Here is a 25,351-nt window from a genome sequence, read left to right on the forward strand (position 1 = left end):
ACTGTCCCGAAAGGTCGCCGGTGTAGCTGGTGGCTGCAGCGAGAACGTTTAATGATCCAGGACTGACCCGATTAGGTAGTCCTTAGTCAAGTCCCTGGCGGGGTCGTGGTAAGGATTCGGTGCTTTCATTGGCACAGCCCAAGTTCGTGTCACGGTCGGGAAACGCAAATTCTCAAGATTTAGTCAAGTGATGTTCAAGATTGACATTTCTGTGGGTTAAACTGCCTTTGTTCCTCTCTTAATACAGCCGGATTAGGTAGATTGTCGCTTTAAATATTTCTGACGTGAAGGATCATGGGTAATACATCTACTCTTTTTTGCCATGCGGAAAAAGGGACGTTCGTCAGGAAATCTTTGGTAATTTTGTCAAAATGTTGTGAATACTCGACGCAGACCCCCCGTCCCCCGATCCCTACTTTTGTGGATTATCGCATCATTCGTGCTGTCTGGTTGGAGTCCTCTTCGCCCAGGTTGAAATTTTTTCGGGCGAGTTCAGTTTCCTAACAAAGAGGTGCGTTTGTGATCCCTAAAATACTGAAGTGTTTCGGAAAAACTGGATTTAGAAAAAAAACCCACCAACATTCTATCAGCGTTTTTTTTTTTTTGTCAGATTCTGAAATACCCTGAAACGATTATTTTCTCCATCGTTATTGACTTAATTAGCATTCTGAATGAATTGTCTATATTTTAAACACTATCATGAATCCGTGTTCGTTTTTATTTCACATGGTCGATTTCCGTTTGCTTTTGTCATCTCCAAAGTAATCTTCGTGGGAAAATGTGTGGAAAAAGCACAGCAGATTACGAGGAAGAACTTTGGGGCCCAAAAGAGGAGAAGAAGCCACAACTTCAACTACTGGATGCTGTGTTCCATCTGCAGCCTCAAATTTTGCTACGCAGAGCAGGTTGATTCACTGGTTGCATACGTTTTAATTTTAGTGGTATTCTTGTTTATTTACGAGCCTGTTTGATGATGCATTTAGTATAACGTGGCTCTGGAGTATGGGCAGCTGCCACCCATGGGCAAACCTTAAAAAAAATAAACGACTCAATTTTGTCAGCCTCCCCCAGTAGGAGTAATGATGTTTAGACAGTTTACGTAACATGTGGAGAAGCTGGCATCCATGGAATTCTTAGCCCTACAAGTGGTATTAATCGACTACATCTTTCTCTTTCAAGGTGCCAGCTGTCTTGCCAGGCTGCATCTAGTTTGAATTAGAAGAAACTCTTTACAATGCAATTTAACGTTTTAGAAACACTTTAGTGTAGTTAATTGAAACTGATGAGAATTAAGTATGTTTGACCGCGTGTTTGTTTTGTTTTGGACGGCAAGATCATGTCTATATATCATGGCTAGGATGTGATCAATGTTAACTGTAATGTTTTGGCAACGGTTATCGTTTGATCTTTTACCTTCAAGGTCCTTTGACAAACGAACACTTGAACCAGAAGTGATTGAGACACATGTGCTGGCGTGAGGGATAAAGACAGAAGCCACGTGAGCATTGTGTCGACGTCGGGGGGGGTGCGAAATATCACTCACGTTAAAAAGTACAGTTGGAGTCACGTCTACGTTAATTAATAACATGACAGCAAGATCATAACATGGTGTCACAGTGACGGAAGTATAACTATGGACTCACGGGAAAGGGGGGGAAAAAACGAACAAAGATGACGAGGAGGCTTTCGGTGTTCCAACTCACCCCATTTACCAGATGCGTGGCGGAGATTCAAGGAGCACGGCGAACTCGTGTTCACAGCGTTGCTGAAAAACAGAGCTGAAGAGGAATAGTGCAGTTTCCTTCTGCTGTGGATCAGGGAAAAGGGACGGAATGACAAAGATGTTAATTTAAAAACTTATTACGAAAAATTCTCTGATTACCTCACCCCGAAGGCAAACTCCATATTTGCTAGATATGTTTCACGAGAAGGCGCAAGGTAACTGTGAGTCGTTTGAGCACTTTGTGACAGAACTCAAGCTGTTGCTTAAAGACTGTACCTACACAAACAGCGATGAGATGGTCAGAGATGCATAGGTTTCTCTAACAACTCACCGGGTGTGCGTGAAAAGTTACTCAACCAGGGGTCGGCGCTCACACTCAAAAAAGCAATCATAGCTCGCTCCCGCGATTTAGCTATGGACAGCCATGAGGTTCATGTTATCCACCACAAACCTGGAAATCAAAGTTTAACTGCAGTGCTCGTAGGTATATTGACAGCCCAAAGACCTCCGTAAAGATATGAATCAAGTGTGGAGGATACAACAGTAAATTAGCTGAATGCCCAGCAAAAGGTCAACATTGCTTTAAGTGTCAGACCCATTTTTCTGTCTGTTATTACAACCATAAGCCACACAATGAAATGCCACGATGAAAAGGGCGTAAGACGTTTATAAGCAAGCCGATATTCACAAGATCACTCAAACACACGACTTGTAGTTTTGTCGTCCTGTGGGCGTGGTAAACAAAAGTCATGTGACTCACGACATCACGTGAAAAGTATCTACAGCGGTACCTCTGTTTTCGAACGTCTTGGTTTTCATACAAATCGGTTTTCGAACGAAAATTTAGATATTTTTTTGCTTTGGTTTTCGAACGGAAATCCGTATTCGAACACCCCGACCAGCTGACCCCCGACAATTTGTTATTGTGCTTGAGAACAGACCCCCGAAAAAACGGAAAAGTCGTAACGCGGGTGACCGGGCGCGGCACAACCAGTTGACTTACACGTTCCTCTGCTCGCGGACGCTGCCCAGAACTGTAGTGACTTTTTTTTTTCTTCCAATTGAGCAACATTAACCCCCGATCATGGCTCCAAAGAAGGCAAGTGGTGGTGCTGAAAACAGGAAAGTGGTGCATAAAATTATCGACTTCAAGAAGGATTTCATGGCCGAGCACAAATCTGGTGTGTGTGTTTCTGAGCTATCAAAGAAGTATGGCATGGCAAAAATGACGATCGACTAAAGGAGCAACCGTGTTGATCAAGCAGAGGCAACAGATCTTGGAGGAAGTCGAAAAGTTGTCTTATTTTCGTAAACGATGAACAGTTAGCTGGGGATAGTGTTGGTGAGGAAGGGAGGAGATGTCGTGTGATGAGGCTGAAGGCAGGAAGGATGTTTCAAGTGCCGATATTAAAGCTATCTGCGCTAAATAGAACAACATCCATAATTTTGTAAAACTTCATCACCTGAATAAAGCGGAATGTTGCAGAGCACTGCAAACTTGACGTTATGAGCCACTTCAGAAAAGTGCTTAAAAGGTGGCAGAACATTAGATTCGTTCTTTGTGAAAAAAGGGCGAGTCACCTCCACCGAAGACATTTGAAACTGTTTTGCATTGCTTTTTTCTTTTGTTCCATTAAACCTACCTCTAGTTGCAAGTTTTTTTTTTAATATACATTACGTACTTCCTCTGCAAATAAAAAACTATTCCCCCCCCCCCTCAATATTACTTGTTTAAAGTTATTCTGCACTTTTGTTAATAAATAAAAGGTTTACAAGGCTGGGGGCCGAGTCGCTACAGATTCAGCAATGCACTCCCAGCCTAGCATACTCTACTATGCTAAAACATACATTTTTAGCAAAAAAATATATTTCTTAAATTATTTCATTTTATAAAGTATTTAAACTATACATGTATTTGTACTATGCAGTTTATTATCAGGAAAAGCTAAAAAAAATCATTTATTGAATTAATTAATTCCTTCCTCACTTCTTCACACAATTGTGAACCTGTGGCGGTTGTAAAAGTTACCCACAAATGGTGCGAAATTCACAGAAGCTGCGTGTTCACAAGAAGTGGTGTCATGACGGGTTTTGTGGGGCGTGCAGGTGTTTGAATTTTGCTGGTGATGTTCCGTCAAATTGTCTTCCCAGGAAACCTGACCTGGTTATCAAAATATTCAGGGTTGCAGTCAGGTGACGACATGGTCCCGTACTGCAAGCCAGGGGTGGTGTGAGCTTTAATTCCACCCTGTGCAAGACTCTTCAATGACCCAGGCTCCAGTTTGTATTAACTACTGTCAAACTTGTGGCCAGTTTATTCTGATGGTGACAACTAAAGTATGTGACTATGTTGTGACTTGATTCATTGCTTCTCATACTCGTCAAGAGACAGATTTCCTCAATGATTTTAGCAATTTGAGACAAGTGGTCAATGTACGAGCATCGTATCTGCAGTTGGCTGCATTTTGAGCCTAGTGCTGTTTGTGAGTGGCGAAGTTTGTGAAGAAATGCAATGTGGTTACAGTGGTACCTCTACTTACGAAATTAATCTGTTCCCAAAGTTGTTTTGGAACTTTAATCTTTTGTGAGTAGAAATGCATTTTACATGTAAATAGCCAAATTCGTTCCAAGACCCCCCCATTCCCATGCCCACCCGCTGCCCAAAATAAGCATTCAAAGTGTACATAATGTCAAGAATAATAAAAAATTGTTCACTTATCTTTGCCGTTGAACAACGATGTGAAGAGAAGGATGTGTGACGAGGCATTGTGCGGAGGAGGCATGCACACAACTTAATTCCACTAAAATTAATAAATCCCACAAACTATGAATTCAAAACCAACATTAAGATTAACTTTCAATGTTTCATGAAGTACCAATCCAAGACAACAGTCGGACTCACAATTACATTTAGGGGTAATTTAGAGTGTCCAATTAACATGTTTTTGAGGATGTGAGAGGAAACTGGAGTGCCCAGAAAAAACCCACGCAGGCACGGGGAGAACATGCAAACTTCCACATAGGTATTTGAACCCTGATATTCAGAACTGTCAGGCCAACACTCTACAGCTGCGCCACTGTGCCATACAAAAATTCCAGAATGTCGCAATAATGATATTGCATTTCATCGTTACCAAATCCTTTTTCTACAGGAACGTAATAGTTTAAGAAACTATTCTCCTTCTCCCATCAAAACTCATTATCCCTCAATTTGTTGTGTAATGGTAATCCTGTAATACTGTATGATTTGGTGATTAAACATCTTTATGCTTTGACTGAGGGGGCACAGTGGAGCAACTGGTTGGAGTGTTGGCCTCACAGTTCTGACGACCATGGTCCAAATCCCAGCCACTAGGCACTGTCATGATTCTCATAAGGGTAATCGGGTCAGAAAATGGATGTTTTCACTGTTCTCATGGCCCTCTGAGGGAAATCACAACTATAGGGTCAGGTAAAATGGTCTGACACATTGCCTTTTATGTAACCTACCAATGTGTCATCATTTTGCCTGACCCTGTAAAATGCGGCTCAAAACGATAGTTTGACACCATTTGATTTAACAGATTAAAAAAAAAAAAGTACAGTAAAGCCTTGGTTCTCAGACGTCCCCATTTTTGAACAAATCTGTTTTTGAATGAAAATTTTGAGAGATTTTTTGGTTCTGTTTTCAAACGAAAATCGGTACTCGAACACCCCAGACAAAACCTGGAAATAACATATTGCGTGCGGCCAGAACAGCTGACCCACAACACGCTTTGTTGGTAATTCCACCTCCCCCAAAAAAACCCGCAAATAACATTGAGCGTGGCACAAGACTCACCCACGACGGGTTTTGGTAGTCTATTCGAAGCCCCCCGAAAATAACATTGCGTGCAGCACAAGCAGTTGACCCACCCCTGACGCATTTTGTTATTGTCAATTCAAATCCCCCCTCCCCCCCAAAAAAACGAAAATGACGTTATGCGTGCAGCGCAACCAGCGCACTTTTGTTACTCTGTATAACAGCCTCTCTACACAGACGTGTCCCAGTAGTGACTGTTTTTTTTAATCTTCTTATCGAAGACTACCATATCAACCCCCAATCATGGCTCCAAAGAAGGCAAGTTGCTTGTTTAAAGTTAGTCTGCACTTTTGTTAATGAAAAAAAAAAAAAGTTTACAAGGCTTTGCCCGAAGTGCTGCAGATACGGCAATGCACTCCCAGCCTAGCATACTCGACTACTAAAGCATACATTTTAAGCAAATTATATTTCTTAAATTATTTTATTATATAAAGTATTTAAACTATACATGTATTTCTACTATGCAGTTTATTATCAGGAAAAGCCCATTTTTTTTGTAGCCTTGGAGCGCATTATTTCGTAATGGGAAACATCGATTCAGTTTTTGAACATATCACTTCTCGAACTGTTTTCTGGAACGGATTGTGGTCGAGAACCGAGGCATCACTGTATATTTAGTGAGAAAAATTTTAAATACTGAATTCAGCTGCTGTAACAACAAACTGCATACACTTGATCCCATCCTGTCCAAAGGTCATGTGCTCAAAGTAGGAGAAATATTCCTTTGATAGTACAGTCAAAGCAGCCATCAGTCAGTCCAAAGGAAAATCCTCCTACAAAACTGTGTCACACGGGCACGAAAGAGTTCGTCATTATGGTCGAGGTTTCACCTGCAATGAATTCAGAGCAAATGTTTACTGGATTCCAGGATCAAGTCAAACTGTTGCATTCCATATCCGCCGGTCTGTAGTAGGTTAGGGAAACCTGATGAGGGAAAAAAAATGTATCTCCCTAAAAAAAGAACTAGAGTCCTTGTCACCATTCACATATTGTGAAATTGATTGTTTCGGTCCATTCTTGACTAAAGACGGATACAAGGAACACAACGAGTAGAGTGCTTTTTGCATTTTTCTTGTATGGTATGTGTTGAGATTCTCAATGATCTGTCGACTGATGCTTTCATCAATGGACTCTGTTACTATGTTGCATTGAGAGGCTCAGTCAGACAAATAAATAGTGACCAAGGTACCAATTTTGTGAGTGCTAAAAAAAAAATGAATGCCAGAAGTTGATGAGACTCACAACCTTTTTTTGCAGCACAGGAATGTAAGTGTCAGATTGGAACCATACAAAATGTCCTCAACATGACACTGGCACTCTCACCTGGCAAGCAGAGTGACACATCACTATACGGACTTAATCGTACGATGCTGCAGTCGTTGCAAACAGTCGCCCTCTTGTTACAGTCAGTCTTAACAATCCAAACAGGTTGGAGCCCATCACGCCAAATAGATTTGACCTCTTTTGTGTTTGTCGTTTGTCTTGCAGATGTCAGTGAAAATGTTCATCCAGTGTCCCATCACATCAAAGAGAAAGAGGTTCAACACATCAAAGAGGAGAAAGAGTTCCTACACTTGAAAGGGGAAGAGGAGGACGAACTCATCCAGGCTCCATCCACTGGTGTCCCTTTGAAGCCTTTGAAGAGTCAAAATGGTCAAAGTAAAGAGAGACGAGGAGTGGAGACTCCAAGGAGTAACAACTCAAGTTTTGGAAACAACTGTGGAGGATCACAAACAGACGGTGATGATGAACAGTCGGAAGGTGATATGACATGTCACACTGCCAGCACATGCTGGAAATGTTATCAGTCTTGGAAAACTTGAGTTTCTAAGAGCAATTTCAAACAACACGTGAAAATACACACTGGTGAGGATCTTCGAGCATGTTAAGTTTGTGGTCAAAGACTCACTCGGAAGGTCACTCACATTTGACAAGCACGCCTTCGCGCTCGCAAATCTGCACAGTCGAGCACGAAAAATCACACACGTAAAATTTGTTACCAGTAGAACAATGTAGACATTCTCAGCGCACATGAAAACCAATCCAGCGCAGTGAACTACAGCCTGACTTATTTTTTTTTTCTTTTAAAACACTGAAGCACATGGTCTCCTGGTCTTTACCTGACTCCGTCCCCCTTCGGCTTTTAAAGGGGTACACTCATAATTACAAACACCGTCCACCCACACAGTCTGGGCTATGTAGATCATGCTGCTTGTGTTTACGATCCATAATAATGGTAAAAGTAAAAAAATAAGTGCTGTTGCTTTAATGAATGTCAGGGTATGTGGTGAAACTGGACAAGATTTTCCCTTTTTTTTTGAGTAAAAAAAATGTCTGCTTTGAACCCATAGTAGAAAGTAAAGGATGTTAAAATGTTAAAATCCCATCTTGGTACGAGAATGAAAGCACAGACAATACAATCCCCAAAAAGCTAATTCTGTATTTTAAATATAGGAGGCAACATAACATTAACCTTAAAACTGTTGGGAGCATCATTTACCTTTCAACATGCATTGCTAAAGATATTCTGCAAACAATAATTCAGTTTTTCACCAAGAAAAACAGACAGGGATATAATTGTGGGTTTAAAAAAAATGAAACAAAGCTGCAAGCGACCTTTCAAATTTTTAATTCATAGTTGGCTTGGTTATGTGACAGTCACTCACATTGGACGTGCGCGACCGCGCTCACGCACCTTCGCACTCTCAAATCTGCACTGTCGAGCACGAAAAATCACGTGCGTAAAATTTGTTACGAGTAGAAAAAATATATATTGAAAGACGTCGCTTATTTTGTGTAGTCTTGACATTAATTTAAGTGTTTATTTTGTTAACTAAACAAGCCTGCTCCTAAACAGTCTGTCTTCACCGGAAACAGGAAATGCATGTCCGGAAGTGACGCCAAAAGCACATGTTCCGAGCTGCTTCACATACTGCGAGCACATGTACGTTGAAAGTCATAAACATAATGAGCCATGCCAAATGTAAATTTCGTTAAACATGGGATGCTCAATGCGTCGATTGCGTGGCAGTTTTGGTTGGTCGTGTGATGGTGTGCCCAAAAAAAGACCAAAACGACGTTCTACTCTCATCCACCTCGTCACTTGATTCAGGTGTGGCCAATACATTGAGCACATGCACATAAAGACATGTTCTAGCAAGCCGGCCTCCTGTTTACGGCAGTCTCCGCATAGCGTGCATGTACTCCCACCCCGCTAACTATAATGCATATTAGATTGACTTTGACTTGATATAAGTTTTAACGGTCATTTTCCCCATGGCACGTGTTATCTTGAAGTAGAAATATTTTCCCCTCGACATGCTTTAGGAAGATATAGATCATCAACTGCTATCTTTAATCAATGGATTGACAATAGATACCACCGCCGTATATTACGCTAAGATTATAACAATACATCACGATTTCCGACAGGAATGTGTGTTAAAATGTTCGCGTTCGTGTTCATTCCTTGACAGGCCAGTGCATTTAAAGCCCGGGTGTCATACCTATAAACAATGTAAAATAGATATTGTAATGAAAACTACATATAACAGTATTCATTTCAATGTCCATACGGGGGAAAAAAAAAAGTGAGCGGAGAGCGCGTTATCCATGCACAAAGTTGCACAATTGAGTGTCCCTCGACATCCAAGTGGTCGCCATATTAGTTGCGTCATCTGTCCTTGACGTCATCGTCACTTCTGCTGTTGAAAACGCGCAGTGCCTGCTACTACGGAAGCCGAACAACAGAGATATTCGCATTTTTCCAACGCCCCTTCTGACACCGAAGTTCTTTTCAAAAAGGACAATACCACACAACCAAGTGAAGTTACCAGGGCAATATTATGCTATTGTTTTAAGCCCTCAGGGCAATATTACACTATTGTTTCGAGCCATATTCAGATGATATCCGATCACGGCCAAACCGCATCCCGTCCGATCCACTCCCGCGGCGGAGATGAGCCATCGCGGCTCATCGCAGCCGGCCGGTGTGGCTTATGAACGAGCCGAGCGGTGCTGCTTTAGTCACAGTTGAGCCGTGGCGCTTTATGCCCGCATGCGACTGAGTAACGCATTCTTGGCTGGGTTCTTCAGAGCCGCCCCCGTCGCAAACCCCGACGCGCAGCCTTCGCAGAAGCTCTGATCGCCTCACGTGGCGCCTTACGCGTGGCTGAGTTTCGGCACCCGTGGTGGAATATAAGGAGGAGGTGGAGCCGAGCTATGTTGCTTTTAGGTGTATGTTCAAAGTCGCCGCAGTACTCGATGAATACTATCGAGACATTGTTGGCTGGGCGACGCGCATATTGACACATTTCATACGCGGATCTTTTGTCACGTAATGAGTGAGACCGATTACGTGTCCGCCTCACACTATTATTTTTTTTTAGTAGCTGTATGCGCACATCAACACATTGCATACGCGGATCTTTTGCTACGTCATGAGAGAGACCGATTACATGGTCCACCCCAAACTATTTTTTTTTTTTGAGCTGTATACACACCTATCTGTTATTTGGAACCCACAAAGCTCTCGTCCTCTGCACCCGTGCAATCCATTTTTCGCAACGAATAGGGTCTCTTTCAAACTTATGAAGGGTAATTCCATTCTCCCGAGTGTTCAAGCCATGTCCAGCAATGCAATGAGCCAGCATTTTGGCCAACACGAGGGAACAACGAGCTACCGTCCCGGAGGTAAAACTAATGGAAACAAACGAGTCCACTAGGGGGCGCCTCTGTCTTGTACGTCACTTCCTGCTTCTTCTCGAAAACAAATCCCTGAGAGGATTTTCATGGCGGGAGTTACAAAAAGCTGTATACGTCAAAATCATGTTTTGTGGCAGGGTTCGCATGCGGCCCTAAAAGTCCCTAAAAACCCCTAAATTTCGAAGGTGCATTTAGGGGCTCCTAAAAGTCCTTAAAATCCGCGAAAACCGGTCAAGCCCCTAAAAAGGCCTTAAATTAAAAAAAAAAAAATCAAAGGGAGGACCTCTACCGCCAAAATTTTCCCTAAAAATAAATTAATCTTTTATTTAAAAAAAAAAATAGCGATCCGTCTGGCATCCAAATCAGCCGGAAATTGTCAACGGAAGTCACCGTGTTGACAACTCGTCGCCATCTTGATATTCCATTGTTTGTTTCCGTGAGTAGGCATTTCACTTCGTCTTCGTTACGACGTAGCGTAGTTATTTCATCGATCCAACTTGTATCACGGGGAAGTGCATTTTTCAAGAAGATTGGGTTGAAAGGAAGGAGTTTGGGAGCTGGGTTCATCGAGATCCAAAAGATCGGCACATGTTTTACTGCCATCTGTGCAAGCAGAGTTACCAGCTTGAAAAGATGGGCGTCAAAGCGCTGGAGTCGCTCCAGAAAAAGAGGGGACACACTGATTTGGCAAAGACTCTCTCATCTTCCGTTGGTATGAATCTGTTTCTAAAATATCAAGATAGTGAAGCATCAACTTCAGGCAGTGGTACTAGCAGTGCATGCGCACTAGGGATCGCAAAAAACCGCTTACTTTCATAACCGTTTTTAACCGAACTGCTGTAGCAAAAAACCGGTACCATAGTGGTGTTTACATCATTCACCATCATTGTGGTGCGGGGTTCCGCACGGACTGTTTTTGTTGTTGCTCTTCCGGAGTGACGAGTTCACAGAGTTCCCCCAGTTATGAGAGTAGTGTTTTGATGTCTGCCAATAAAACAAGTTTACTCCCGTACTTTGGAGCGTTTCCTCGATGCCATGATTGATGTTTCTTTGATTTTACTGAATGTTCTTCAACAACGGAACCGGAAGAAATGATTGGAAATTTTAACCGATTTCGAAAGTCCGATTACGGTGTCGATTTTTAAAATAACCGAAAACCGGTTATAGCCGGTTATTTGTAGCCGGTTGCGATCCCTAATGCGCACCTACCGTTGTCCAGCCAGAAGTCAGGCTTTATGAACGTAGTTCAATACACGAAGACGGACTCGTTAAAGGCAGAGATCGTGTGGACTTTAAAAGTGATCTGCAGCCATTACAGTTACAAATCTTGTGAAAATAATTCGAAAGTGTTTTCAGTCATGTTCCCAGACAGTGACATTGCTAAAAACTACCACTGTGGGGAAAGGAAGACTTCGTACCTGGCTACATTTGGCATCGCTGCCCACTTTTCATCTCTACTGCCTCAAAGCCAAAAAAAGCCAGAATAGAGACTGACATATCAACGCTTATTGAGAAGGCTCACAGGCTGTGTGAGGAGGCAGAAGAAAAGAGGAATCTGAGGTTTATCACGAGGCCAATGCACTCTGAGGCAGAGCAAAGGACAAGAGAGCTACTTTGGCACCTCTGCAGCAACAAATAGAGGAGGCACTGGGTAGGCTCAATGAGCTAGAGTAGGGGTGCTGAAACAGACATCAGTAGAAGACATTTGTGTATATAGTTGCAATTGTAGTTAGAATCTGTTTATCTGTAGACTGTTATGTGAAGACATTGACAATGGTCATATCAATGAGAACTACCACAAGGGGCGACAGGTGATCACTGTCACAGGTACTGAGGTACTGGAACATTTGATGAACCAAGAACGGTTGATGGCACCATTGGGTGAGTCTTATTTCCTTACTCTTGATTTCCCACGATGGCCCTAAATTTTTCGTGTCGGCCCTAAATATTTTCCGTGTCAGCTCTAAATTTTTCGTGTCAGCCCCTGAGAATGCCCCTAAAAAGCCCTTAAATTTTTTTTGGTCAGACTAAGTATGAACCCTGTGTGGTGAAAAAAACACATGGGACCATATTGGCTGTGGGTTTTTCCATGAATAATATACCAAAAATCATCCGTTTGACGACACTTGACCTTTAACTCTTCTTCAGATAGTTTGTCAGATCAAGAATTTTTATTGATGAAAATTTTTAAATACCGTTTCATATCATGTTCTACTAATATCAGTTGAAATTTGAAATTAACAATTTTTTTTTTTCTATTTTAGTTATGTATTTATTTTATTTTTAATTTACTGTTCTTTTTTTTTTCAGCTTGTCCTGTTAAGGGGTCGCCACAGCGTGTCATCTTTTTCCATCTAAGCCTATCTCGTTCATCTTCCTCTCGAACACCCACTGTCCTCAATTCTTCCCTCACAACATCCATCATCCTTTTCTTTGCTCTTCCGCTCGCTCTTTTACCTGGCAGCTCCTTCCTCAGCACCCTTTTACCAACATACTCACTCTCTCGCCTCTGAACATGTCTGAACCATCGAAGCATGGTCTCTAATCTTATCTCCAAAACATCGAACTTTGACTGTCCCTCCAATGAGCTCATTTATAATCCTATCCAACCTGTTCAAACCAAGCGAGAACCTCAGCATCTTCATTTCTGCTACCTCAAGTTCTACTTCCTGTTGTTTCTTCAGTGCCACCGTCTCTCATCCGTACATCATGGCCGGGCTCACCACTGTTTTATAAACTTTGCCCTTCATCCTGGCGGATACTCTTCTGTCACATGAACACCAGACACCTTCTGCCAACTGTTCCACCCCGCTTGGACGCGTTTCTTCACCTCCTTACCACACTCTCCATTGCTCTATATTGTTGACCCCAAGTATTTGAAGTCGTCCATCTTCGCCATCTCTTCTCCCTGGAGCTTCACTCTTCCTCCTCCGCCCCTCTCATTCATGCACATATATTCTGTTTTACTTCGGCTAATTTTCATTCCTCTCATTTCCAGTGCATACCCCAATCTTTCGAATTGTTCCTCTGCCTGTTCCCTGCTTTCACTGCAGATCACAATATCATCTGCGAACATCATCGTCAAAGGGGAATCCAGTCTAACCTCGTCTGTCAGCCTATCCATTACTCCCGCAAACAGGAAGGAGCTCAGCACAGAACCCTGATGCAGTCCCACTTCCACGTTAAATTCTTCTGACACAACAACGGGACATCTCCCCGCTGTTCTGCTGCCCTCATACATGTCCTGTACTATTCTAACATATTTCTCCGCCACACCAGACTTGCGCATGCAGTACTACAGTTCATCTCTTGGTACTCTGTCATAGGCTTTCTCTAGGTCTACAAAGACACAATGTAGCTCCTTCTGACCTTCTCTGTACTTTTCCACGAGCATCCTCAAGGGAAATAATGCATCTGTGGTACTCTTTCTAGGCATGAAACCATACTGTTGCTCGCAGATACTTACTTCTGTCCTGAGTCTAGCCTTCACTACTTTTTCCCATAACTTCATTGTGTGGCTCATCATCTTTATTCCTCTGTAGTTTCCATAGTTCTGAACATCGCCTTTGTTCTTAAAAATGGGGATTAGCACACTTTTCCTTCATTCTTCAGGCAACTTCTCTCCAGCTAGTATTCTATTGAATAAATTGGTCAAAAGTTCCACTGCCAACTCAACTAATTGCGCACATACCTCCACTGGTATTTCATCAGGACCAACTGTCTATCCATTTTTTATTCTTTTCTGTGCCATCCTATGCTGTCGAGCTACACTCTCCCCCACCACAACCTTAAAGTCTGTAACCACCTTCAGATTGCACCATCTGCACAAAATATAATCCACCTGCTGGAAATAAGTGTTCACCACTGCCAATTCCATGCTTTTTGCAAAGTCCACCACCATCTTACCCATGACTTTTTCATCGTCCATTGAAATCTGCACCTATCACAACACTCTCTCTTTCTCTGGGATGGTCAGGACTACTTTTTCTCGTTCCTTCCAGAATTTCTCTTTCAACTCGACGTCACATCCTACCTGTGGGGCATAGCCACTAATCACATTATAAACAATACCCTCAATTTCAAATTCCACCCTTTTCACTTGATCTGATACTCTTTTCACCTCCAAGACTTTCTTAGCCCGCTCGTCTTTTAAAATAACCCCTACTCCATTTTTAATTTAGTTATGTTCTATTAATCCAGTAAGTTATTTTAAAATCTTGATATTCCATCCCTAATCACACCCGTAACTATATCTGTGAGCATGACTGACCACAGCCGTACATTTTTCAAATATGAGTTACTGCATTTGAAAGTTCACACAGGAAAACACTAATAGATGCTTTTCAGTGATGTCACGCCTAACGTGTTTTTTGTTTACAATGCCATCTTGGACGGCAAGATTGTGTCTACATATCATGGCAGACTCATCATTGTCGGCCCTAAACTCGACAGTTTTATCAGATTATTGTACAACACAGTCATATTTGGAAAAATGTATGGGTGTGGTCAGTCATGTCCACAGATATAAAGTTACGGGTGTGGTAATTTATGGCGCTATCTATTGTCAATCCGTTGATGAAAGCTAGCTGTAGATCCATACCTTCCTAAAGCATGTAGAGGACCGTTTGCATTTAGATATAGTCTAACATTAGAACTTAGATCAAGTCAAAGTAAATCACAGTATACTATATCATATTTATTATAGTTGAAACAATACCTGAGTTATATCCCAGAAATGTTTTCAATGTAACTCAGGGGTGCCCAGATTCCAAAATTAATGGAAAAGTCCATTTCAGAAGGAGTCAAATATGTGCAAACTAATAAAATGTTTCGAATGTCTGAAACCAGGACACCTTTCAAAGAACTGTGAAAAGAGGAAAGTCTGCGACACATGCAAACAAAAGCATCCAACATGTCTGCACGATGATCGACTCAAAGAGGACAGAAAGAAAGAACATTCTGCTGATGAAAGAGAAGAGAATGGGAGATATTCAAAGGAAAATGAATGACCAAAGGACAGAACAGAGTCTAAACCAACTGATGCAACATTAAGTGAGGCAACAGCTCATCGGGTAATACAAGATACACACAGCACCCATACTTCATTTATGCCAGTATGGTTATCGACAACAAGTAATCCAGAAAATTAGGTTCTCTTATATGCATTTCTCGACAATCAAAATGGCATCACTTTTTTTTTTTGCAAGAAAAGCCTGACATTCTGGACACACAGAAGGAGCTTGTGCAGTTGAAACTATCCACCCTGGCATTCACAAGCACAGTTGTTTCTAGTCAGAAGTTAACTGGACTGCAAGTCAGGATTTTATTCATCAAAGAAGATTACTCTCCCAGTAATTTATACAAGAGAATTTATTCCTGTCAATCTGAGTAACATTCCTATACATAAAACAGCAAGAGCATGGTCTCACTTGGCGCACCTTGCCGAAGAAATTGCTCTTTTAATTGAATGTGACACTGGCCTACTAATCGGTTATAATTGTTCTCAAGCCCTGCTACCGAGAAAAGTTGTGGTCGGCAAAGACAATGAGCCATTTGCTCCAAGAACGGACCTCGCCTGGAGGATTACGGGCTGTGCAAATCCCCGTGTTGACCATGGTCATGCAATTGGAAGCAGCCACAAGATTCTTCTGAGACAATTAACACCCTGTCAGCAGTTACCCGCTCATCTGACCAGTGAAGTTTGATATATATGTTGAAGACAAGTAAAGGAAGTCGTCACCACCAGAAGTGACAAAGCCTCTTGAGTCTGACTTCAATGTGAGGGCCGTAGAAGATGCTCACTTCTCTCAAGAGGATCTCCGCTTCCTATCAGTCATGAAGGAGGTAATCAGAATCAAGGAAAATGGACACTGTGAAATGCCAAATAACAGGAAATCTGCTGAGCATTGTCTCAGATGTTTAAAAAAAGAGATTTGAAAGAGACAAGCAGTACCACAAAGACTACGGAGCCTTCATGAATGAAACAATATCTTGAGGAGATGCAGTGAAGGTTTCAGAAGAGGATATCCATAGTAGTCCTGCTTGCTATATTCCACACCATGCGGTGTGCCACCTACAAAAGCCAGGGAAAACAAGTCCAAATCAATGGAGACATGTCTCATTCGAAGAAAATCCTGCGGATCATGCGTCACGGGGCCTAAAGGCAAATGAGCTCATAGCCTCAACTGGTTTTCGGGTCCAAACTTTATATGGTGTGACAAACTTCCTAGTGGGGATATTAAAGAGCGGGTGACATCCCTATAAACATTCTAAAATAGAAATTGTAATGAAAAATACATATATCAGTATTCACTTTAATGTCTATACGGGGGAAAAAAAAAGTGATGGGAGAGCGCGTCATCCATGCACAAAGTTGCGCAATTGAGTGTCCCTCGACATCCAAGTGGTCATCATATTAGTCGCGTCATCTGTCCTTGACGTCATCGTCACTTCTGCCGTTGAAAACGCGCAGTGCCTGCTACTATGGAAGCCGAACAACAGAGACATTCGCATTTTTCCGACGCCCCTTCTGACACCGAAGCTCTTTTCGAAAAGGACAACACCACACAATCGAGTGAAGTTACCGGGACAAAATTACACTGTTTTGAGGCCTCAGGGCAATATTACACTATTGTTTCGAGCCATATTCAGATGATATCCGATCATGGCCAAACTGCCTCCCGTCCGATCCACTCCTGCAGCGGGGATGAGCCATCGCGGCTCATCGCAGCCGGCCGGTGTGGCTTATGAAACAGCCGAGCTGTGCTGCTTTAGTCACGGTTGAGCCGGAGCCCTTTATGCGCGCACGCGACTAAGTAACGCATTCTCGGATGGGTTCTTCAGAGCCGCCCCCATCGCAAAGCCCGACGCGCAGCCTTCACGGAAAATGTGACCGCCTCACGCAGCGCCTCAGCCGGTGTGGCTGAGTTTCGGCCCGCCGTGCTATATAAAAAAAGAGTGGAGCCGAGCTATGTTGCAGGCTGAGTAAGACATTATTGGCTGGGCGACGCGCACATCGACACATTTCATACGCGGATCTTTTGTTTTTGTTTTGAGAGAGACCGATTACGTGGTCCGCCCCAAACTATTATATATTTTTTTTTAGTAGCTGTATGCGCACATCAACACATTTCATACGCGGATCTTTTGCTACGTTATGAGAGAGACCGATTACGTGGTCCGCCCCAAACTATATATATTTTTTTTAATAGCTGTATACACACCTACCTGTTATTTGGAACCCACGAAGCTCTCGTCCTCTGCACCCGTGCAATCCATTTTCACAACGAACAGGGTCTCTTTCAAACTTATGAAGGGTAATTTCATTCTCCTGAGTGTTCAAGCAATGTCCAGCAATGCAATGAGCCAGCATTTTGGCCAACACGAGGGAACAAAGAGCTACCGTCCCGGAGGTAAAACTAATGGAAACAAACGAGTCCACTAGGGGGCGCCTCTGTCTTGTACGTCACTTCCTGCTTCTTCTCGAAAACAAATCCCTGAGAGGATTTTCATGGCGGGAGTTACAAAAAGCTGTATACGTCAAAATCATGTTTTGTGGTGAAAAAACACATGGGACCATATTGGCTGTGGGTTTTTCCATTAATAATATACTAAAAATCCGTTTGACGACACTTGAGCTTTAAGGTGGAAGATGTTCCATTTGCAGACCCAGAAGTGCCTAAGGCTTTTGTCAACTAGAATTCAACAACAGAAACTTCACTGCTCGATCGCTTCCTTAAGTTTTTCAGTTGGACGAGATTATTTCAAGCCTTCGCCAGGCTTGTGCGGTGCATCAAAGAGTTTAAAGATTGTTATTCAGAACCAATGAAGCTACAAGCCTTGAAGAAAGTAAAGAGGCAGAACTTACCATCATCTGCATTGTCCATCAATCATCTTTTCAGAGGAAATAAGAAATCTACAGAGCAAGATTACCACAAGAGAGTACCTTGCTTGAAGCTGAATAATGCAGTATTGCTGTTTCACTGCCTTCTCTAAACGAATATCAGAACGTAGTCTAAATTGTCAAAATCAAGTTCATTATAGAAATCACCAATTATTTGGTGGGAGTGTAGCTGCCATAAGAGTCAGTTATAATACTGAAAGGGGAAATCCAGTGCTTTGCATAAACAATGTCTCCAATAGATTATGTAAAATATAATATATTTTGGCAATGTGAGGTTAAATCCTCTCTCATTTAATAGTCCTTTCAGAAGATTTTCATCGACAATTACGAATTTTCAAGGACCCTGCCATTTTCTCGAGTCATAGGACCTATGTGGGTGGATGTGACTTGTTACATGCCGTTCCAAACGCTCGATCACTTGGGACACCATTTATCCCCAGCCCTGATTGCTCTGATTTATCCTCATCTTATGAAGAAATAGCAGTATCGGTTGATCAGAAGACTGAGGAATACTTACATACAGATTAGAACCTGCGGTTGTAAATGTTGAATATTCGGATGGCTCTTCGGGCGGAACGACACGGAATCTCAGAAGAGGCTTACGCGCGGGACATAAGTGCGTAAACAAAGGCCCCCCGAGCTCCGGGCTGGCAGCTGTGGATGGTTCTTTGGACGAGAATTATGTGGAGTCTGACAAGCGAGGTCCGGCGGCCGGCCTTTAGCCGAGCTTCGGCGGCGGCGGAGGCCTTTTAGCCAAGCTTCGGTGGCGGCGGAGGCCTTTTGGCCGGGCTTCGGTGGCGGCGGAGGCCTTTTAGCCGAGCTTCGGCGGCGGCGGAGACCTTTTAACTGAGCCGCCGGAGCTTGCGGCCTGCTGCCGCAGCTCGCTCGTCAGTCTCCGCATTCACATTCAAGTGGTAGCTATATTGCCTGCAACGTCATCAGCGGACGTCACACTGGGAAATTGGCCATTGAAAACACATAGTGCCACCTGCTGTTGGAGAGGAACAACAGAGATTTTTTTATTTTTCCAACGCTCGTCCACCATCTACGATGAGATATGGAAGCTCTTTTCAAAGAAGAGAACATCTCACAGTTGAGTGAAGTGGCCAGGGCAATACCACCCTATCGTTTCAAGACATATTTAGATGATATGTGGATCACTTCTAACTAACAACAGATTCCCCGAAAGTATGGATGACAGTATGTAGTGTACTTAGCCTTGAGCAACGACGTAAAAGGTCCGGCAACACGACTAGCCACGCCGGCGGTGCCGCGATGAGCTACCGCGGCCCAGCCACGAGCGTTCTCATTGCTCACTGAAAGAAGGATTATGTCTCCCCCCCCCAAACTATTTTTTTTAATAACTATATACACCTAACTGTGATTTGGAACCCATGAAGCTCTCGTCCTTTGCACCTGTGCAATCCATTTTTCACGACAAACCAGGTCTTTTGGATAAAGAGTAAATCCATCCTCCCGAGTGTTCGAGCAATATCCAGCGGTACTACGAGCCAGCATTTTGGCTAACACAAAGGAATAAAAAGCAACCTTCCCGCTGGTAAAACTGGTATAAACACACGAGGCCGCCTGAGTGGCCTTCTGCTGTTAACGTCACTTCCTGCTTTTTCTCCAAATCAAATCCCTCGAGAGGATTTTCATGGCGGGATTTACATATAGGTCAATATTATGTGTGGTGAAAAAATGGATGGGTCCACTCCGGCTGCCTATTTTTTTTTTTTTTTTTTAAAGATACTAAAATCATGCTTTTCGTGTCAGTAGACCTTGAAGTGCACAAAGGTATTTTTTTGTTTCCTATTTTTTTCATGTTTTATTCATTTCCAGTATTTATTTCTTGTTTTAAAGCTGTTCTAAGGCTGTTGAACCCCTATCGACAATCTTTTCTCAGATAGGCATTCACATTTTCTCACATTTCTCATTTAAACACCCAAAGTTCAAACCTTTGTCCCCCTACCCCCCAAAAAAAAAAAAAATGGGGGGTGGGGCGGGGGACATTGCTATATGCTAGAATGAAACCAAAGATTATAATGACCAAAATATTTATTTGGGAAAACATCACTATACATATATATATATATATATATATATATATATATATATATTATTTGCCTGCCATAATTATTGGCACCCCTGGTTAAGTCTTTTTTAGGTTCTAATATTTTTTTTTCTAAACAATATGGGACCTTAATGGAAAAAAAGAGAAAAGTCCAACCTTCAATACAAGTGCATTTATTCAGTGGGGAAAAAAAATCCCATATAAAGAAATAATTATTTGACATCAAATAATATCTCACAATTATTAGCACCCCTGGTGTTAATACCTTGTACAACTCCCTTTTGCCAACAAAACAGCACCTAATCTTCTATAATGTTTCACAAGATGTGAAAAGACACAAAGAGGGATCTTCAGCCATTCCTCTTTGCAGAATCTCTCTAAATCATCCAGAGACCTGGGTCCTCTCTTCAGCTCACCCCACAGGTTTTCAATGGAGGCAATGTGTGGCAATTGAGGTCTGGGGACTGAGATGGCCATGGGAGCCCCACAGCATCACTGACTCACCCCCATACTTCACAGTGGGTATGAGGTGCTTTTCAGCATGCGCATCTATCGTGGCACGCCAGACCCACTTAGTGTTTGTTGCCAAAAGCTCAATCTTGGTCTCATCTGACCAAAGCAGACGGTCCCAGTTGAAGCCCCAATACCGCTTGGTGAACTCCAGACGTTTGCGTTTATGATTGTGAGTGAGGAAAGGTTTTGTCAGTGCATGCCTCCCAAACAGCTTGTCTGTGTGTAGACAGCGGCTGATGGTTGACTTGAAGACTTTGTGACCCCAGGATGCTACCATTTGTTGTAATTCTGTAACAGTTGAGCTTTGGAGATCTTTTGATTTCTTTTACCATCCTCCTCACTGTGCGTAGTGGCAAAATAAATTTGGGTCCTCGTCCAGGCTTGTTTACCACTGTTCCAGTTGTTTTGCACTTCTTAATTATTCCTCTCACAGTGGATATGGGCAGCTGCTGTTCAGTGGCAATCTTCTTGTAGCCTCTGCCTGATCTGTGAAGGTCGACGCACATTTGCCTCACTTGTATGCTGTGTTCCTTTGTCTTTCCCATGTTTAAGAGTGGATAAGAGTAATGGCCTTCGTGTCACGTCATATTTATTGCCCAGGGAAACAGAAAGTGATGAATTACTAATTAAATGTTCCTACATACTCTGGTAAACTTTGTAAACTACTGTAGAAATGACAGAAATGCTTCAATTATATTTATTTCCTGGGGAGCTGTTAAGGGTGCCAATAATTGTGGAACAGGTGATTTAATGAAAAATAATTATTTTTTAGTCAGGGATTTTTTCATTTTCTTACAATTCATTTGAATTGAAGGTTACATTTTCCTAAAATTTTCAGTGTGACACTATTTTTCTGCAATAAACACTGAATTTAATTTAAAGCTTTTAACACATCTTAACTGGAGGTGGCAATAATTATGAAGGGCACTGTATATGAGGTTGGACACAAAAGAAATTATTTATAGCACCTCATTTTAAAGTTCCTCTGGCTGGCTGTCACCACTATGGTGTAGTGTCTTTCTGCTGGTGCAGGTGTGTTTGAGAGTAAAAAACTTCCTAATATATTTTCAATTCTTCTGTGTATTAAATTGATCATAATTAGATGATGTTTCCATTTTAATGTGAGTGTGCAACGGTATATGATAGTAATGTAAAGTGTCATACCAACTTCAACAAAGTGATGAGACTTGAGCAAGACTTTTTTCTTTCCCCTTAAAACTGGTCAAACTGGAGCTGGGGAATTTCCGCCTACCAGCGACTTTATATAAAATATGAGTTATGACTCCCACTTGAGTAAATTGCTTTTTCCACCCCAGCTATGCAGTGAACTTCTGCCACTGATGGTACACAAAGACTGCTCAATTTTGGTGATGAAAAGGTGACAAGTTTTTAAGTGGAATTCATAACTGACAAAACTTATTGATGGTGTTGAAAATGTTTGACAGTTTCAATGTATTGAGCAAAAAATAAGGCCTTTGTAAAGGAATAATGGACCATGTAAATTCCTTCCCCATTTCAGTTCTGGATTTTTTTTTTTTTTTTACTGCTGGTTAAAACGGAGCCCATTTTGACTTTCTTCCATACTGAACCTTTGTCCTCCCTCACTACATCAGTCATTTTATCAGTGGCTATCTGCCATAATTGTGAGTTACTAGCAGTAATAACAACCCTTTTCTCCTACTACAATGTGCAGTTATATTAGAAGTTAAATATTGCAAACAAATTACATTTGAGGGCTTTGTGTTTGTCATTTGTCTTGCAGATGTCACTGAAAATCTTCATCCAGAACGGCAGCCATCTATGTCCCGTCATATCAAAGAGGAAGAGGAGGATGAAGAGGTTCGACGCGTCAAAGAGGAGGAGGAAGAGTTTCTACACATGAAAGAGGAAGAGCAGGAAGAACTCATCCAGGTTGCATCTACTGGTGTCCATTTGAAAAGTGAAGATGGTCAAAATGAGGAGATACAAAGGGCTGAGCCTCCAAACAGGAACAGCTCAAGTGATGGAGACGATTGTGAAGGATTACAAACAAACGGTCATAATGATGATGACGGACATTCGGAAGGTGAATGCTCAAAATGTTCTCTATGTCGGAAAACTTTTGCTTCTAAGAGCAATTTAAAAAAACACATGAAAATACACACAGGTGAGAAGCCTTTTGCTTGCTCAGTTTGTGGTCAACGATTCACTCAGAAGGAACACTTAAAAAGACACACAAGAACACACACTGGTGAGAAGCCTTTTTCCTGCGCAGTTTGTGGTCAAAGATTCTCTCAGAAGGAACACTTAGAATTACATACAAGAATCCACACTGGTGAGAAGCCTTTTTCCTGTTTAGTTTGTGGTCAAAGATTCTCTCGGAAGGAAAGCTTAAAAATACACACAAGAACACACACTGGTGAGAAACCTTCTTCCTGCGTAGTTTGTGGCCAAAGATTCTCTGACAAGAGGTACTTAAAATTACACACAAGAATGCACACTGGTGAGAAACCTGTTTCCTGCTCAGTTTGTGGCCAAAGATTCTCTTATAAATATCAGGCTCAGACACACAACTGTGCTGGTGAGAATAGCAGTGACCAAGAAGCTTTTAAAATCCACACAAGAACCCACACTGGAAAGAAAACCTTCTCCTGCTTATTTTGTAGAAGAAGATTCTCTGACAAGAAAATCTTAAAAACACGCAGTAGACACACTGGTGAGAAGCGTTTTTCATGCTTAATTTGTGGCCAAAGATTCTCTGAGAAGAGAAACTTAAGAAGACACACAAGTACACACACTGGTGAGAAACCGTTTACCTGTTTAGTTTGTAATCAAAGATTCTCCCAGAAGGAAAACTTAAAAAGGCACACAAGTACACACACTGGTGAGAAATCTTTTTCCTGCTCAGTTTGTGGTCAAAGATTCTCTCAGAAAGAAAACTTAAAAACACACACAAGAACACACACTGGTGAGAAACCTTTTTCCTGTTCAGTTTGTGGTCAAAGATTTTCTGTGAAGAGAAATTTAAAAATACACGCAAGAACACACAATGGTGAGAAACCTTTTTCCTGCTTAGTTTGTGGTCAAAGATTCACCCAGAAAGGATATTTTAAAATACACACAAGAACCCACACTGGTGAGAAACCTTTTTCTTGCTCAGTTTGTGGTCAAAGCTTCTCAACGAAGGAATGCTTAAAAAGACACACAAGAACTCACACAGGTGAGAAACCTTTTTCCTGCTCAGTTTGTGGTAAAACATTCTCTGTGAACGGAACCTTAAACATACACAAAAGAACACACACTGGTGAGAAGCCTTTTTCATGCTCAATTTGTGGCAAAAGATTCTCCCAGAAGGGAACCTTAAAAACACACACAAGAATACACACTGGTGAGAAACCTTTTTCCTGTTCAGTTTGTGGTCAAAGATTTTCTGTGAAGCGAAATTTAAAAATACACACAATAACACACGATGGTGAGAAACCATTTTCCTGCTCAGTTTGCGGTAAAAAATACACTCAGAAGGGAAACCTAGAACTTCACACAAGAATGCACACTGGTCAGTAAACTTTTTCCTGCTCTGTTTGCAGTCAAAGATTCTCTTTTAAGTATCAGGCTCACACACAAGTGTGCCAGTAGGAAAAGCCACGATCAAGAAGCTTTTAATGTACCGTAGTTTCTCAATAGAGTGCATATTTAGCTATGGATGAAAAAGGTATACATATAAATTTTGATATGATATTCAATGTCTTATGTTACACATTTATATATCACAGTAATGTGCGTCACCAACCTGAACTCTGACCTCCTTGGGGAAAGCGTGGGGGGGAGCTTTGCATTTTATGATCGTTAGTGTAGCATATTGGTTGCTGCTGCACCAAACATCAGAAACGACTGCGTGTGAGTTTAACTTAAAGACAAAAAAACTTTGACTATAAGGGGTAGTTCTGCAGCCGCTTTCAAAAGAAATGTGTTATAATGTTGGCTGATGACGTGACATAAACCAGAAGGAAAACAACGGGAGTTGAAAGTACGTAGTACAATCATTAAAAAAAAAAAAGCATACACAATTGAAATGCTTGCGTTTTTAAAAGTGCCCATTACGCTCATTTCTACGTAGTTTGAGCTCTCGTTTTGATAGCAACCTGACGCTATGAAGATTGTAGCCGAACGAGGCCAAGAGTATGCGCTGTTATCACGGTTGACCGTTGAACCTTCCTCTCATCGCACTGACAATAATGAGGAATAAAGGGAACCAAGATTCTTAGGATTCAAAAAATGTGTCCTCACAAATGCCATGGATGGGAAAGAGTATGACATGCTATGGCAGGAAGATGGGATCACTGTTCATGAATGCAGGAGGCATCAGAACTGGACCAAGTCATCAATGATGAGTTTGACAGTGATTCCTGAAGGTAGCTACAATGGATAATTTTCAGATTGGAGATGAGTCAAATGCTTCGTTTGAAGTCTTGGTCAAGGATGTGTAATGTAATGGGTAAACTTCACTATACACAAATATGTAATGGAAAAAAAATGTTTGTTAAACAGTGTAAAATAGATTGATTAAGACTGTAATATGTATTATCAACAATTTTAATAAAATGTTATGCCATC

General features: G+C 41.8%; 1 protein-coding gene across 1 annotated transcript; it reads left to right on the forward strand.

Moving 5' to 3' along the window:
• Positions 1-314: 314 nt before the first annotated feature.
• Positions 315-25,351, forward strand: LOC133493617 (oocyte zinc finger protein XlCOF6-like). The gene is made up of 4 exons (XM_061807163.1): positions 315-357; positions 763-905; positions 7,053-7,325; positions 22,521-25,351. Exons 1-4 carry the CDS (start codon positions 323-325, stop codon positions 24,299-24,301), a joined length of 2,232 nt encoding a protein of 743 aa, XP_061663147.1. The 5' UTR covers positions 315-322; the 3' UTR covers positions 24,302-25,351.

The sequence above is a fragment of the Syngnathoides biaculeatus genome, chromosome 20 (assembly GCF_019802595.1).
Source record: "Syngnathoides biaculeatus isolate LvHL_M chromosome 20, ASM1980259v1, whole genome shotgun sequence".
Classification (NCBI taxonomy): Eukaryota; Metazoa; Chordata; class Actinopteri; order Syngnathiformes; family Syngnathidae; genus Syngnathoides; species Syngnathoides biaculeatus.